This window comes from Apus apus, chromosome 7, assembly GCF_020740795.1.
Source record: "Apus apus isolate bApuApu2 chromosome 7, bApuApu2.pri.cur, whole genome shotgun sequence".
Lineage (NCBI taxonomy): Eukaryota > Metazoa > Chordata > Aves > Apodiformes > Apodidae > Apus > Apus apus.
Genome location: NC_067288.1, coordinates 25,822,836 through 25,837,811, shown reverse-complemented (window position 1 = coordinate 25,837,811; position 14,976 = coordinate 25,822,836). Strand labels below are relative to the sequence as shown.

At 39.3% G+C, this 14,976-nt stretch overlaps 1 protein-coding gene across 1 annotated transcript in view; it reads left to right on the top strand.

Moving 5' to 3' along the window:
• The first annotated feature begins 1,396 nt into the window (after positions 1–1,396).
• SLC1A7 (solute carrier family 1 member 7) overlaps positions 1,397–14,976 on the top strand; it is a 45,991-nt gene continuing 32,411 nt past the window's right edge. Inside the window, exons 1-2 of the mRNA XM_051624931.1 lie at positions 1,397–1,537; positions 2,615–2,694. Coding sequence (XP_051480891.1) covers positions 1,397–1,537; positions 2,615–2,694 — 221 coding nt within the window. The remainder of the gene's footprint in view (positions 1,538–2,614; positions 2,695–14,976) is intronic.

Here is a 14,976-nt window from a genome sequence, read left to right as displayed (position 1 = left end):
GGGGTCCCCAGAGGCCTCCGGTGGGCCTGGGCGACGCCGGCTCCTCTGCCCCCCCCGGGGTGACTTCATGAAACACTCGTTAATTACTGTTCCATTGGGAGAGTACGGCCGGCGCATGCTGTCGAGGTGGCAAAGTTACCTGCCTATCAGAAAATCTCGGGAGTGCGGTGGTTCAACATTATTAGTTCAGTCCACTTTTACCTACACACTGACAAAATCCTCTGTGATCCTCTTGTTTTGACAACACTCCCGTTCAGCGTGTGGACTCCACGTACTTTTGGTTTTGGGGTGTTGTTTTTTTTTAGTGTGTGTCCGTATGTCTTACTGACCACCCAGTACTCAGCTCCTGCCTCCCAAGAGAACGGTTTGGCCTCTCATGAGCTTTTTTCACTCGTATGTGAGCATGTAACAAAAAATACTGTATTACAATATTGTAAACACACAGTTTTCTTGCAGCGTCTGGAATATTTTCCATTAAAAGCCCAGAATAATCTTAGAATAACCCAGAAACTACAGAAATGCTTTTGTAAGAAAGCATAGCATGGTGAACAGTTACAGCAGTGTATTTTTATCGGATACTTGCTAGCATAAAAATCAGAATTGGGATTGCAGATGGACACAGCAAAGGAAAGGAAAGCAAAGCAATCCCTGTGGCTTAGTCTGATAATCCCCTGAAAGTAAATTGGCCCTGCTCTAATCAACATAGTGGTTGGAAGAAAAGTGAAATCATTTCACTTCCGATATAATAAATGCCAAATGGCAGAAGGTGTCCTCACCTGTTTCCATATACTATTTTCTGTTTGATACTTTGTCTCTTATTCAGTCACTCATTTAGGCTTTTTTTCTCCATGAAAAGAAAACTCGAGCCTGCTTTAATTAATTAAGTTCAGGTTCACCTTGCTTGTCCTGTTGTGATAGTCTAGTTCAAAATATTACCTACTCTGCCCTTTAGAAGGACTGCGGTAACACTACCCATTTGAATGCCTGACTTGCACTGTTCCCCTTCTAGGCTTAGACCTTCAGACCCCGAACCAGGGAGACCCAGGGATGCACTCAAACACCACCTTGCTCCCAGGAGTGTCACTTTGTTTTGAACCAGTCTTGTTTTAGAAATACTACTGCACTCTGTTCTAATTTTCCAGAGCCGCCTAATCTTCTTCCAGGCTCTTAATGATGTAGTTGATAATAGGATTGTTGGTATTAATTTGGAACAATAATGCCAGCTGCTTGCTTGGTGGCTATTGGCAGAGGGGTGACCTTGCAGGTCAGCTGAGCAGGACTGGAAGTGCTTTGATCTGATCTATACAGAGCTAGATCTGTCCACCCGAACAAGAGGAGCGGGTGAAGTCTCTCTCCATGGGATGCTGATTCTTCCCCAAAGAGCACGGCGGACAGCATGGCAGTGGCTCTGGATGCAATCCTCGCTCGGATCAAGGATGTTTGTAAAAGAAACGGTTTGCTGATCCTCTCGGTGTTGTCAGTCACCATTGGCTGTCTGCTCGGATTCTTCCTGAGGACGCGGCGGCTCTCCCAGCAGGTATGTGTGTGCCACAGTGATCACAGCCTGTCCCTGACGGGAAAACCTCTCCTTACATAACAAAAGCAACTTGCAGAACTTAAGGATGGACTTTGGAAGATAAAAAGCACTGGTGTGTGTTTGTTAAATCTGTTTAATTTATTTTCTTTGTTAATCTACCGTGTCCTTTTGTTCTTCTCACACATTCTCAAGCAATGTGTTTGCAAAGGGCTGTGGTCTTTAGGACGCCTGGTAAATCTAGCATAAGCATATTATAGTGTTTCTACTATGGATGATAATAGCGGGTGTTTAAGCCAAAAGAAATGTAGCATCTGATATAGACCTGTTAAAAACTGGTAGTGCAATGTATTTATTGGATTTTATACTCCTCTGGAAAGTGTATGTCTAAAGAAAACCCTGGGAATATTTTTCACTGGGAGATGTACAGAGTACAGATGCTTATATTACACCGATGGTGTATTGTATTAATAAATTTGAGATTTCAAATAATCAATAGACCATATAATTGAAGTCCTCTGGGGATTTCTCCTCCAGCATACTTCAATAAAGCTCTTACGCAGGTACTCATTTCTTTCTGCTGTATTAGTCAGAATGGAGAGGACAATATGCATTGCTGAATGCATTGTTTGAGCACAAATCTAAATACCAATTAAAAAAATATGCCACTTAGAAAACATGACTAAACTAAAACAATCGTTTGTTCTGCTACTGCTAACTGCAGCCTGAACATATTTTATCTTCAAGCAGTAGCTTCACACACACCTAGCAAAACACACAGAATGCAGAATGATGAGATTACTCAGGGCAACCTATTAATGGTAGTTCCCAAGAGATGCCATATTTCATTTTTGTCTTCCTTTGTAAAAGAAAGAAAAATGTGGTGTGTTTTTGATGAATTACAACACCATATATAATCTAATTATTCTTAAAATAATATTTTAAAGCCTATTCCTTTGCCACCTTACATACCAAAGCTGCAGGTTTTACCAGTGTTGTCTGATCCACAGCTTTAACAGGACTCATGAAAACAGATAGTCTTTATCTCAAAACAATAAGCATCTCTCCATATATTTCTAGGAAATTAGTTATTTCCAGTTTCCTGGTGAGTTACTGATGAGGATGCTGAAAATGTTGATTCTTCCACTGGTTGTCTCAAGGTAAGTGAGGACAATGATTGTTCCTATAATTTTTCAAGGTTCCTAAATGAGACATGTCATGCCCTCCATTTTGGGTTTAACTAAACTGATGTCCAAATGCCAGGACCATTACTGACTGCTGTGAAGTGAAAGTGATTTCTTAGTGTATTAAAGGCAGAATCTTTAGTGGTGGCAGGATTAATGATCTAGATCCTGGTGCTGAGGGAGGGGGCATGCTGGCCGCTTTTGCAGTGGGCAGGTGTAATTTAGGATAGTTTTTTCTCTCCTCTAAATTTGTCTTGTCTTCCAACTGACTCCAATCACAAATAGCAGTTGGATGATCAAAAACTCTGAGCTCAATTCTGAGAGAAGAGGTAAGGAGAGATGGAGAGTAACAAAGCTACCTTTACCTAACCAGATCTAAGGTAAAAATCTTGCACTCTTTGGTACCTTTCCTTAAAGTTTCATCTTCTAGAACTGAATACATATGCCAGAATGTCATCTTCCATTTTAAGGAAAGTTTCTAGGCTTCAGATAGGTGAGAGCTGCTGAAAATAAACACATCCCAGCATTGATTTTATTTTTAAGTCTTCTACCTTCTCATGGTTTTTCACAGACTGAAGGCAATTCATGGTGCTTGCATCCCTAGAACTGGCCATAGTATGACCACAGACCACCTGGTTCTGTCTCATGTAGCTAGAGAACATCAAGACAAAATATGTTAGATTTTTTTTTTTTTTTTTTTTTTTTTGTGAGGTGAAAGGAGAGTCTTCCAAGGACAACAGGAATCTCACATGAGGAAGTGACATTGTAAGGACTGAAAAGGGTTGGAGAAGAAACTCATGCCCTTCCCTAAAATGTATTACTTCTTTAAATCCCCTTGTTTTTTCAGAGATCACAAAATCACAGAATCTTAGGGGTTGGAAGGGACCTCAAAAGATCATCTAGTCCAATCCCCAAAGCCAGGAGGAGAGGCAGCACAGTAAGACAGAGCTGCTCTGACACAGCCTGTGATAGCTCTAGGTTACCTACAGATGTGAACCACATCTGAGCCACACTGTTAGAACTGAGGGACTCCATCCTCTGAGGAAGAAAGAGAAGAAACTTTATAGATCTTCAAAGGGATTAGCTTTCGTTGTAAGACACCATGAGTCTATCTCCCTGTACAACAAACTAACCATCACTTGCTATTACATACTGAAGTTTTAGGTTTTTGCAAAGCAAAAATATTCCAGATATAATTACGGTCTTCTACATTCCTCTTGTTGTTGTTGGGGTTTTTTTTGTTGTTTGTTTGGGGGTTTTGTGTGTTTGCTTTTGTGGTTTTTTTTCACAAGCACAGTATTTCCCACATGTGTGTTTCATAAAATGAGTAAAATCAGTTTAAAAAGTGGCCTGTGTTTTTACCAGCCTGCATACACATTTGAACTAAATTTCTTTGTGGATTTGGAATATTCTCATCTTATTCTGTCAGAGCAACACCATTTAAATTATCTTCAAAATTACTCTCTATTATTGTTCACAAAAGCCAGGAGTTCAGCACCAAGCTCTGATTTTACTCTCCTAGTTAAAGTTAATGCAAATTTTTCTTGAACTAACATGTAAACAAAAATACTTGTGAAGAAAAAGGAAGGTGAGAAAGGAGCAAAATACCCAGAGCAAAATACACTGTCACCAAGTCCAGACTTTATCTTGAAGGGTTGTGGCAGAAGTAAAAGGTGGCAAATGTGTAACTCAGAAGGCTGATGATAAACTAGAAAATCTTGCACTTACAGGACACTAGCACAAATCCAACCTTAAACAAAAGTGGCTGAAAATTTGTACTATCCCTCTTTTGACCTGATAGAGAGTTAGAACAGGAACACTGCAGATAGTATCCATTAAGAAGAAAAAATTCATATATAGTCAGGTATATGTGATTGAACTGATCTTATTTTAAATGTTCTGTGAATGCAAAAGAAATCAGTAGAACAGGAGATTGTTTTTTCAGTGTACAGTTCCTTGTCTTACCTACCTCAGTCCCAGCACTTGGAAGTGCTATATTCCAGAGTTCCTGTACCTGTTTCTGGTATCTCCTATCACCTGTGATCATTTTGTTTTGCCACAGACAGAAAAATCTTGAGAAAGCAACTACCAGTAAAACTAACCTTCCAGTTAGAGCCCTTAGTGAGCTTTTGTTTTTGTTGAGACATGGACCTTCATTAAGGAGGGGCCTTGATATTATTTCAGTTATCTGGTTACATAAACAAGCTTCATACATGTCATACAATGACTCTAAAGGAACTAAATATTGATTTCCCCCATCCTCTGCCTGAGGTTTAGCACTGCTCATAGCTATTAGTATCCACTACATGTCTTGTATATGGATTTTGCTCTTCTCAGTGGTGAGAACAGATACACACGTAACAAAGGATGCTGCTTCTATTGGCAACATAAACAAAGAAATTATAACAAATAGTCTCGACAGTTTTTATCTGCCCTAGCAATACTCTGTAGGGAATCTGCTACAAGATCAAATTTTAGACCCTGCAGTTACCAGATGTAGAGTACTTATATGTATAAACATAGGATACTACTTTTAAACCTGGGAATGGAAATATTAAGCGAGATCAGAGAGAGTATGTGCCAAATCTGAAATCATAGTTACACACCTCCACTCTGCTTGAGTTCTTACTGCAGTTGGACAAGGCCTCTTCTCAACAAGCCTGACAAATCAACTGCAGGAGATCTGAAGTTCCCTGATTCTCTTTGGGACAGAGGCCTTGATCCTCCTATGGCAAATACAATGCAAAAATAATGTCTTTTCCCCCTTATATGCCAAAGTTTTCAGCGCAGATCTTGAGTTTTCAAATAGGCACACACATAGGTGGCAGTGACAGAGCTGAATTTCAGTTCAGCCTGCCCGAAGTCCTCTGATACGTTAAAAAAATGATGGGTCCAGGTCTTCAGACAGGTATCTGCTGATCAGCTGGCCCAAGGGCCTCAAGTTTGTTAAACCATCTGTCCTTCCATCTAACGCACTCCCCGGCATGTGGAGGCTCAGTCTGTATTACGGCCTCTAGCCAGGAGGTGGCTCTGTCTAGAAGCCTGAGGAACCACCAAGGGTTCCGGGTATTCAGTAGCTCCAGGGAGGGAGGACCTGTGCGACTGGGAAGACCTTAATCTCATGCGTTTTACAATAGTGCTGCCTGCCCAGAAAATTATAAAATATCTACTGTTTTTTCCGTATGGTTAATTATAAGCTCTTCCCACTCCCTGCCCAAGTCAACTGGCAGGGATGTCAAGTGTATACTGGTAACATTTTATATTTATTGGGAGGCTCATTTGAGGGTAGTAATAAGTATTTGTTATTATTGGGGTTTTGTTACTGAATTAAATATAAGGTGCTAAATATAGAACTTTCTTTCTTTAAGGGGATTCCTGTCCCATAATGCCATCAGTTCTGGTAAATCTCTTATTCTTCTGCTCAGATTCTTGAGTGGGTCATTCTGTTGAAGGGTAGTATTTAATTAGAAACTACTCTATTGTAGTACCCTTTTTCCATGGAATTTTTTTTCCACAGCTCTGATTTGGGGGCCACGTTGGCATTTTACCATCCCACTAATGAAAATTACTTCTCATTCCGTCCTAATGGCATCCTGCCATTGCTCAGCTGTACTGTGCCATACCAGGTTTTGCCTCTCAGGACTCCGGAGTTACATTTGAAGAGCTGACAACTGTATAAACTGTGCAAGAGGACTGGAGATGCTCTGGGTGCAAGCAGATGTGACTCCCTCAGCCCAGGAGCCAGTCTGGGCCGGAAGCTGCAGAGCCGTATTAGCGCGGCTTTGTGCCCAAGCTCTGGCGGGAAGGACTAATGTGGCTCCGTGGCTTCCGGACCAGCCACGGCAGCTCAAGGCAGGGGCAGAGCAAGTTCATGTCTGTCTGCAGTGGTCTGTTTTCCTACTTAAGCTTGCCGTTTGTTAGGGATGAAAGATTTGACCCAAACACTCAGAGGCTGGTACTGAAATTTGCAATCTAAGTCTTCTCCCATGATCGTGAATCAGTGCCGGGTGCGGTCAATAAACCATCTGTTCAGAAGGAAAAGACAGATCTCCAAAAGGCTGTGAAATCTACCTTTTTTCTTACTTAGAATTAAATTTAAACCAAAAGGAGGAGCAAAATTAATTCTCTCAATAATACTGGCTTTGAGTGAAGGACAATATATACATTACTATTTCTTCTAATCCATTCCTTGCCTGAGAGATACTTTCTATGTTCTCTTGAGAAATTCACGTAATTTAACTGAAGACTGAATGGGAAAGGATAGAGAGCATAAACTTCTGGTCAGTTTTGACTTGGTCCTTTCTGCTACGTATGAGTTAAACTATTGCCTCTCGCCATTCATTCCTAAATACCAGTAACTCTGCTTTTATGCTTGTACAGCTGCCAAGCTGGGGCATAATCAAGTGCAATCAAATTATGTGCTGTATTACTGAGTGAGGTGTTGAGGAGCAGCTGCAAAATGCTGCCTACAGCTCCCTGAGGAGCCTGCTCAGAACAATGTTTTATAATGTACCAAAGCAGCTGTATTTTCCCATAGAATTAAAGTGCTCTTGGAAACACAGGGCTTTTTCTTCACATTATGAGGCTCTGGATTTTTTCCTTTATTTCACCTCTGCTGCCTTGCCAATAGAAAAATATTAGCATTTGGGAACAGGTCTTGCCCAACAGAGGAGGGTAAACCTTCTGCTGGGTTAAAATGGGAAAATCTGTGGGGTACCTGAATGATAATGTAAAGTGTGTCCAATGTCCCATTTTTTAACTACCTGACAGGTGTATCACTGTAATGATGTAAAACATAATAAAAATACATTTCACCCCAGTGAGAACAAACTGTTAGCCCTTTTCTAGGATGTGCAATCTACAGTCTTTATTGTGGAAAAGGCAGTCGAGAGATATGAGCTTTAAGGAGATTACTAGAGGGGATAAATATATTTACTTTCAGAGTGAAAAGCAAAACTGTACTTGAATGAAACTGAAAGGGAAGGATTACCCAAGGGTAAGAAGAACTGATTAGAGAGCAATCTCACTCAACACTTTTATAGTACTTTCAATTATCCATATTGCTATTATCTTGCAGAACTCATATAAGATTACCCTCCAAGTTCTCCAAAGGATGCTTTGAGATTGCTTGAGCTTGTAGACAAAAATTCCATTCTGCCTTCTTAGGAAACCTTATTTAGAATTCTTCCTCTGTGCCTCAGATATCTTCAGAGGTTTCACTACCTTATCATCTGTAACCTTATCGATATTCTTAGCTCTGTTTAGGAATAGGGAGTCTCATGATCAGACTCCTTATTGTTTTCCAGCATTTTCTTTTGTTTGTGCAACCTAGAGGTCCAAACTGTTACAGTGAAAAATTACATATTGCAAAGTTATGTGTGATGTAATGATAAAATTGGATCAACTCAGTACAAATTATTTAGGCAGCATCAGCAGGGATCAAGTGATGTGCAAAAGAAATCTATGGTCACAAAGTGAATAAGTGTGAAAAGCACTGAAGTGATTACTAATGGAGTATGAGCAGTTTGTGACCTGACAGAACTTTTGTATAGTCCTTAAAATACTTAGTGTGTCACAAAAGAAATGGCAATGACATGTGAAGCTTGAGGAGCTGGCTGGATTCCCCCTGTTTCCTTAGGATAGAAATATGTATGAACTATCATCAGTTGGAATAAATCCTACATCTGTTTATACAAACTTGTGTTTCAAATCCTTTTGCCCTTTTCTTAATCTAAAAACACCTGAAAGAACTGACAGAACAGAAAATCAAGTATTATTAAGATTCTTGGCTTTTTCCACAGATGTGAAAGATAATAGATAATTTAATATTTAATAGATAATTTGTTTTCATTTACATCCTGACCTTTTAATGTAGGAAATACTTTTTTTTTTTTTTTTTTTTAAGCAGAACAGTTAAAATCAACAAGTCAGCCTGAATTCTGCATGAGCTAGACTACAGTATTTCTGATCTCTTTTACCAGTCAGTGACCAAAAGTCCCTTCCAGAATTCCTAGATGTGTCACAGCAGCCTCACAGATTGGGATGTTTGGGAGGAACCAGTGACAGAATAGCTGTTGGACATTGGTCTTCACCGTGTGCTGTACAAAGTCCTGCCTTGCTTACATTAGTCCATAAAAACAGACTTCCTGTTGCACACTAAGAAGATATAATGTATGATGTGAATTCCAGGCAGGATTTTTGCTGTGTATGTCAGTTTATCATTAACAAGTGTTAGATAATAAGGAAAAGGAGAGATCAACATTTTAGGTAAAAAATAAAACTCTTACTGTTTTATAAAGCATTATTTTAAAAGCAGAATCTCAAAAAGCTGCATGTTGTGATGTATTAGAAATGTAGATTTGGCTTCTTTTGTAGATTTCATCTTCTTTTCCAGCAGCTTAGCTGTAAAACTAAACACAATTACTGCAAACAGTGTATTGCAGACAGTGAGGTCTTCTAACATATTGCTCATTGTTTGAAGATCAAGAGCCAGCTTTTCCATGGTACCAACAGTACTTCCATGGAAGTGAAGCAGCCTGTCATGAAAGCACAGATAGCTGGGCACAGGTGAGGAAAAATCTGATGGTCCACTGCAATACAGAGATCACTTCAGGCATATCTTTCTTCACTGCTAATTGTTTATCTTTAAATTATTTAAAATGCCTTAAGTTCTCTGTTTCCTTGTCTGTAAAATGGAGATAATGCCTTCATTTATGATAGTGGGTTATATTAGTAAAGCATTTAAAGATGACGAAATGGCTTGTGCTGTGGAAATGGAGATTATTACCATGTTGAAACTTGAATGCACTGACCTTGACAAAAAGGTAAGCGACAGCCTGCCTGGATGATCAAGCAGCATTAGTGAAGTCAGCACTTCACTTTCATGATGCTCAACTGTAATGTAATCATCTCTAATGAAGCTGTTAGAGGAGCATTCCAGCCCCACGGGGAGAACTTGCTCAGGAAGGTGTTCTCTATGGCATGCAATTACAAAATGAGAATGCAGGGGAGGGCCCGGGATGAATGAAAACAAACATGATTCTAGGAGCAACTGTTGGTGGTTAATACTTGACCATTACTTCTTGACAGGATTAATGTCTTTCTAATCACACTAATCTCCTCTGATAACTTTATCCATAATCCATCTCTTTCAAAGCAACATCCAGATGGCTTCTGGTGGAGAGGAAGACAAAATAAATGTGCAGAATGGGGTCTTAACAGCAGCTTCTTCTATATTCCCTTTCTAGGGTTATAGGTTTTGATCTTGAAACAGGTCAAAATATCTGCTTTTTATCAGAGAACAACTTAAAAAACTATAGAATCACAGAGAAGATAGTAAGGGGGGGGGTTTATTATTTTTAAATAAAATATTTCAGAAGTACTCTGATGCTTATCAGTGTCAGCCTGAAAAAGCCTAGAGGTGCCTCGTAAGGGCTCAGCTACTCGTTTGCATGGGACTTACTAGATTTCCAAGATATTGAAAGAATTATCTTCCTCATTATGTCAAAATTGCTATAGTAGTTTTTGGGGTTTTATGCAGATTTCCCTCAAAGCAGACATGAAACTTACTCCTTAATAGTTTAATTGATTTGTGCTATTACCAATATTTAAAACAACCTAGTAACTAGCTGGGAATTTTTAATGATTTATATATAGAAATAATTCCTGGAGTTATCGAGATCTTCCTTTTCCCTTCTAGTTTTCCCTTAAAAGCTTAATCTAGATTTCATTAGATCATCCACTGATCCTGGCTCCATTCTTCACCTTCTTCTCTCAACAAAGATTCCATTAAAAAATAATTTATTGTAACCTTTCATAAATCACGTGGAGACTGTCCAAATACAGTAAACAAACTTTTATCAATCCACTCTGGATAAAATAATTAAGGTAGGGTTTTTTTTACTAACAATCAGCAATGAAACAATTGAAGCCTTAGTGAAATAATTGTATTTAATATCTGTCCCACTAAAATGCTGAAAGTAAATAAACTTTTTTGAATTATTGGCCATATGCAAGTTTTGACCAAAACGCTGCTATTTGGTTTACTGGCTTTTCAGCTTTCTCCAATTAAATTGGGTAGACAGTTCAGAGAATTGACAAGACAGATTTGGCTGGATCAGACCAACTTATTTCCCATAAAACAAAGCAGAATAGATTTAGAATTACCTATGTCCCAATAAAAAAGCCAAATATCTTTTACTTTTTAAGAATAAAAATATAAATCTTAGAAAGATTGTAAACCTGCAGATATTGTGAATCATGTTGTATAGAGATCTTGGGATTATCAACCCACAACTTTGAAGAGGCTCGACTGCCACAAACATATAAGGACCATAGGACAGATATTTGCAGATATAAAGCAGATACAACAGTTTTGGTGGCTATCCTTCAAATCATGTGAAATCCCTGAGAGTACACAATTTCCTTCAAGATTTGTTGGGTAAACAAGATAGAATGAGAAAATGAAGCAGACTTTTCTAGACAGCAGAAGGAAGAGCCATAGGAAGATAATTTCCTCATGTAATTGGAACACCCTTTGCAGGAGATAAAGAGGTCATGGGGCTACTTATTTTATTATGATGTCTGTTATAATATCCAGCACCAGATGTTTCAAAGCAAGGTGCAAGAAACCTCTTAAATCATAGTAATCAGAGATTTCACTTAAATTCTGCACTACAAGATTTCATATCTCATTCAAAACTCATTAACACATATTTTGGAAGAATTATGCTTGACATATTTTTTTTTCTCTGCAAACTAACAAATGGCGCCTGAACACAAAATTACACTTTTGTGGAAATGCTTTTTGCCAGACTGATTGTATGAGTGAGATATACTGTAATTATTCAGAAAAGCTACAGTCTGTTTTTCATTGGTTTAATCCTGTTTTGTCCATTTTGCAATCCTTAAAACATATAATGGAAGCTTCATATGAAACACATGTGGAAGCTACTTAGCTACATACTAAGTCAAATTATTTTAATTTATGAATCAAATACATGTCCTGTTATTCCAAGCCTAGCCAGATTCTGAGGCTTGACAAGAATTAAAGGTACATTACTTTTCATTCCATTACATTTCATGAAGGTCTCATAGTGGATGGCATGGAAAAATCTTTTCACAGTCTTAGAAATAGTTTGGGAAACTGCTGGGGAAGTTTTTATGTAGCCAGGAGTGTCTGATGAAAATTAGATTTAGAGGGCAAACCTGAACATGGTACAGTTACCTTTAAGTTAAACCATTTGGAAGCTTATTCCTCCTGACTTCCCTATTCCCTAGGAAATAAAAGTACTTTTGCTTGTCATTCTTTGGCTACGTTATATGAATGTTGGAGCTCCAGAGATCAACAGTGAGGGATGCCTGTAGTGTAACTGTGTATTACTTTGTATCCTGTTGTAATCAACATCTCAATCTTTGTGTCTTCTGTTCTGTTCCCTCTGACACCAAACATGAAGCCAAATGAAAAACAGTTAATGAGTTATAGTTAAAAAAATCAGTTAATGAGTGATTACTGTCTCATACTAGCATTTCTTTCTGCAAATTATTCTGAAATTTTAAGCTTCAAATGGCATGACCAGAGTTACTTCACAGCCTTTGGAGAATTGCTTCCACTGGTTCCTTCTTATGCAGGCCACGAAAAACACAGGGCTGTGTCTGAACCCAGACCATGGTTCATGCTTCTGTTACACCACAGTTGCCCCTGTTGCACCTCCATAGTTAATTACTTTTGAGGACTTTCTCATCACAGCATGAACTGAGCATGACTTTATCTGGTAGCAGGATAATCTCATTACAGATGATGATCTTGTTAATGAATATCCCCAAGACAGAGAAATCTCATTATTAGCCCCCTCAGGATTTGTCACCTAAGAGCCAATATATGATTAGATTCTAGCTGCACAGCATCCTCCCAGATCCTAGGGGCCCAATGTCTTGAGGCCGAGGTAGCACTCCCAAAGGCACATAAACTACTGGACATATTTCATTAGGATTTTTGTCCCTAAGTACTTCTGAACATACTTCTCAGGTGAACAATCAAGACAGTTCAAGTGCTATGTGCAGGGCTCATCTCCCCGTTGTTCTGTACAACAAACACAACACAGCAGCATCAAGGACAGTACAAGCAGTGTGGCTTTACCACATTGGTAGTGGCTTCAGGGCAGTACCAGGAAGAGAAGTGTCTGTCTGTCTCCTCAGTAGTGCCCTCTCCAATAGTCACTCTGCATGGTGGCCTTTCTACAAGTTACAGATCTGCTGGTCGACTGTCAGGCCTTCATACCCCTGATGTCTGTTTCCCTGCATAATACATCTATAAAGAACACTGAAAATTATTATAATGAAAAACACCCAGCTAGTTAAAAATCAACCTGATCTTCTTCTTTGTCTCTTTTTTTTCTTGGAATTTTGGGGAAGGAGTGGAGCAGTGCCTACAACATAGGTATCTCCTTTGGGCATCAATGAGCTGTTGAACTGGGTCAATGGCCCGAGAAACCTCAGCCTGTGAGAAGAGTTCAGTCCCAGAAATCTAATAACAGCATCAAGGTTGTTTTACAAAACACCTGATGCATTTATTTGAGATAAATGTATTTAAGTCAACTGCTTTATCAAACTTATGTTACTTATCAAACTTATCAAACTAATGTTTTAGAATATTTACTTTTCCATATGGGCCCAGCCAAGGGAAATGCCAAGGAACTGAGTATTGTTGCTGCTACTGTTTCTTTACTATGTAGTGCTGTGTTTGTACATACTGCTTTACAGACACACAGAAAGATGGAGTTTCTGTCAAATACAATGATAAAAGAGAGGGAAGAACAATGGTTACAAGAGTGAGAGTTATCGAGATGCTCATTTTCTAACTGATCCATATTACAGTACAATAAATGTTTCCCCTTGCTCCTATAGAGTTAACAAAACCCGTGCTAGATGAGAGATTGGCAATGCAGAAAAGCAATACATTTCCTTAATTAATATACTGATTAGCAGGAACCTGAGCACCAAATCCCACCCATTTGATTTCATTAAATTGACTATGAAGGTTAAGCTGCACTTTAGCGTTGGCTCTAGACAACCTTACTCAGCAGAGTGAGGTCAAGGAGATCTCATTTAAGGAGGTGCAGTTTAGTAAATTACTATCCATGAGGCAAGCCCTGATAAACTCTTCTGTTTTGACGGGAAAACTAGACAGTGGGGGCACACCAAAGAATAAATGTATTTTATTTCACCTGCAGTTTTCCTGAGATGTGTGCTTTGAAGAGTTTACAGAGAATTGTTCATAGAATCATAGAATTATTTGAGTTAGAAAGGATTATGAAGTCCAACCATAAACCAAACATTGCCAAGTTCACCACTAAACCATGTCCCTAAGCACCATGTTTACACGTCTTTTAAATACTCCCAGCATTGGTGACACCACCACTTCCCTAGGCAGCCTGTTCCAGTGCCTGACAATCCTTTTGGTGCAGAAACTATTCTCAATAACCAATCTAAACCTCCCCTGGTGCAACCTGAAGCATTTCCTCTTGTCCTATTGCTGGTTACTTGGGAGAAGAGGCTGATACCCACCTTGCTACAGCCCTCTTTTGGGTAGTTGTAGAGAGTGAGAAGGCCTCCTCTCAGCCTCCTTTTCCCTAAGCCAAAAAACCTCAGTTCCCTCAGGTGTTCCTTATAAGACTTGTGCTCTAGACACTTCACCAGCTTTGTTACCTTTCTTTGGATACACTCCAGAACCCCAATGTCCTTCTTGTAATGAGGGGCCCAAACCTGAACACAGTATTTGAGGTGTGGCCTCACCAGTGCCAGTACCAAGAAACAATCACTTCCCTAGTCCTGCAGGTCACACTACTGCCGATACAAGCCAGAAGCCCCAGGCAACACTGGTGTCACTGGAAACTCAAACCTCAGCCTTGGATCAGTGTCTTTGTCAGAGAAGCTTGGAGCAGATTCAGGGACCATCAGTGCCTTCATTTGCCTATCAAAGAGGGTCAGTGGGAGCTAAAGCACTTGGCAGAGAGTTGTATAGCTTGGCAGAGGCAAGCTACAGAAGCAAGAGGATGACCAGTGGTCGCTTTCTGGCAGTGGTGAGCAGGAATTTAAAGGGTAAAGAAAAGCAAAAAATATATGGTGTTTTGTATTGTTTTAGAAAGAAACCAAAGTTATAATTTTACATAAAAAACAGACTATAAGATAAATTTTCCTCTTTGTGTTTTTCATTTTAAAGTTCTGGTCTGGCTTCACACAGGAAGTTCATGCTCCTGT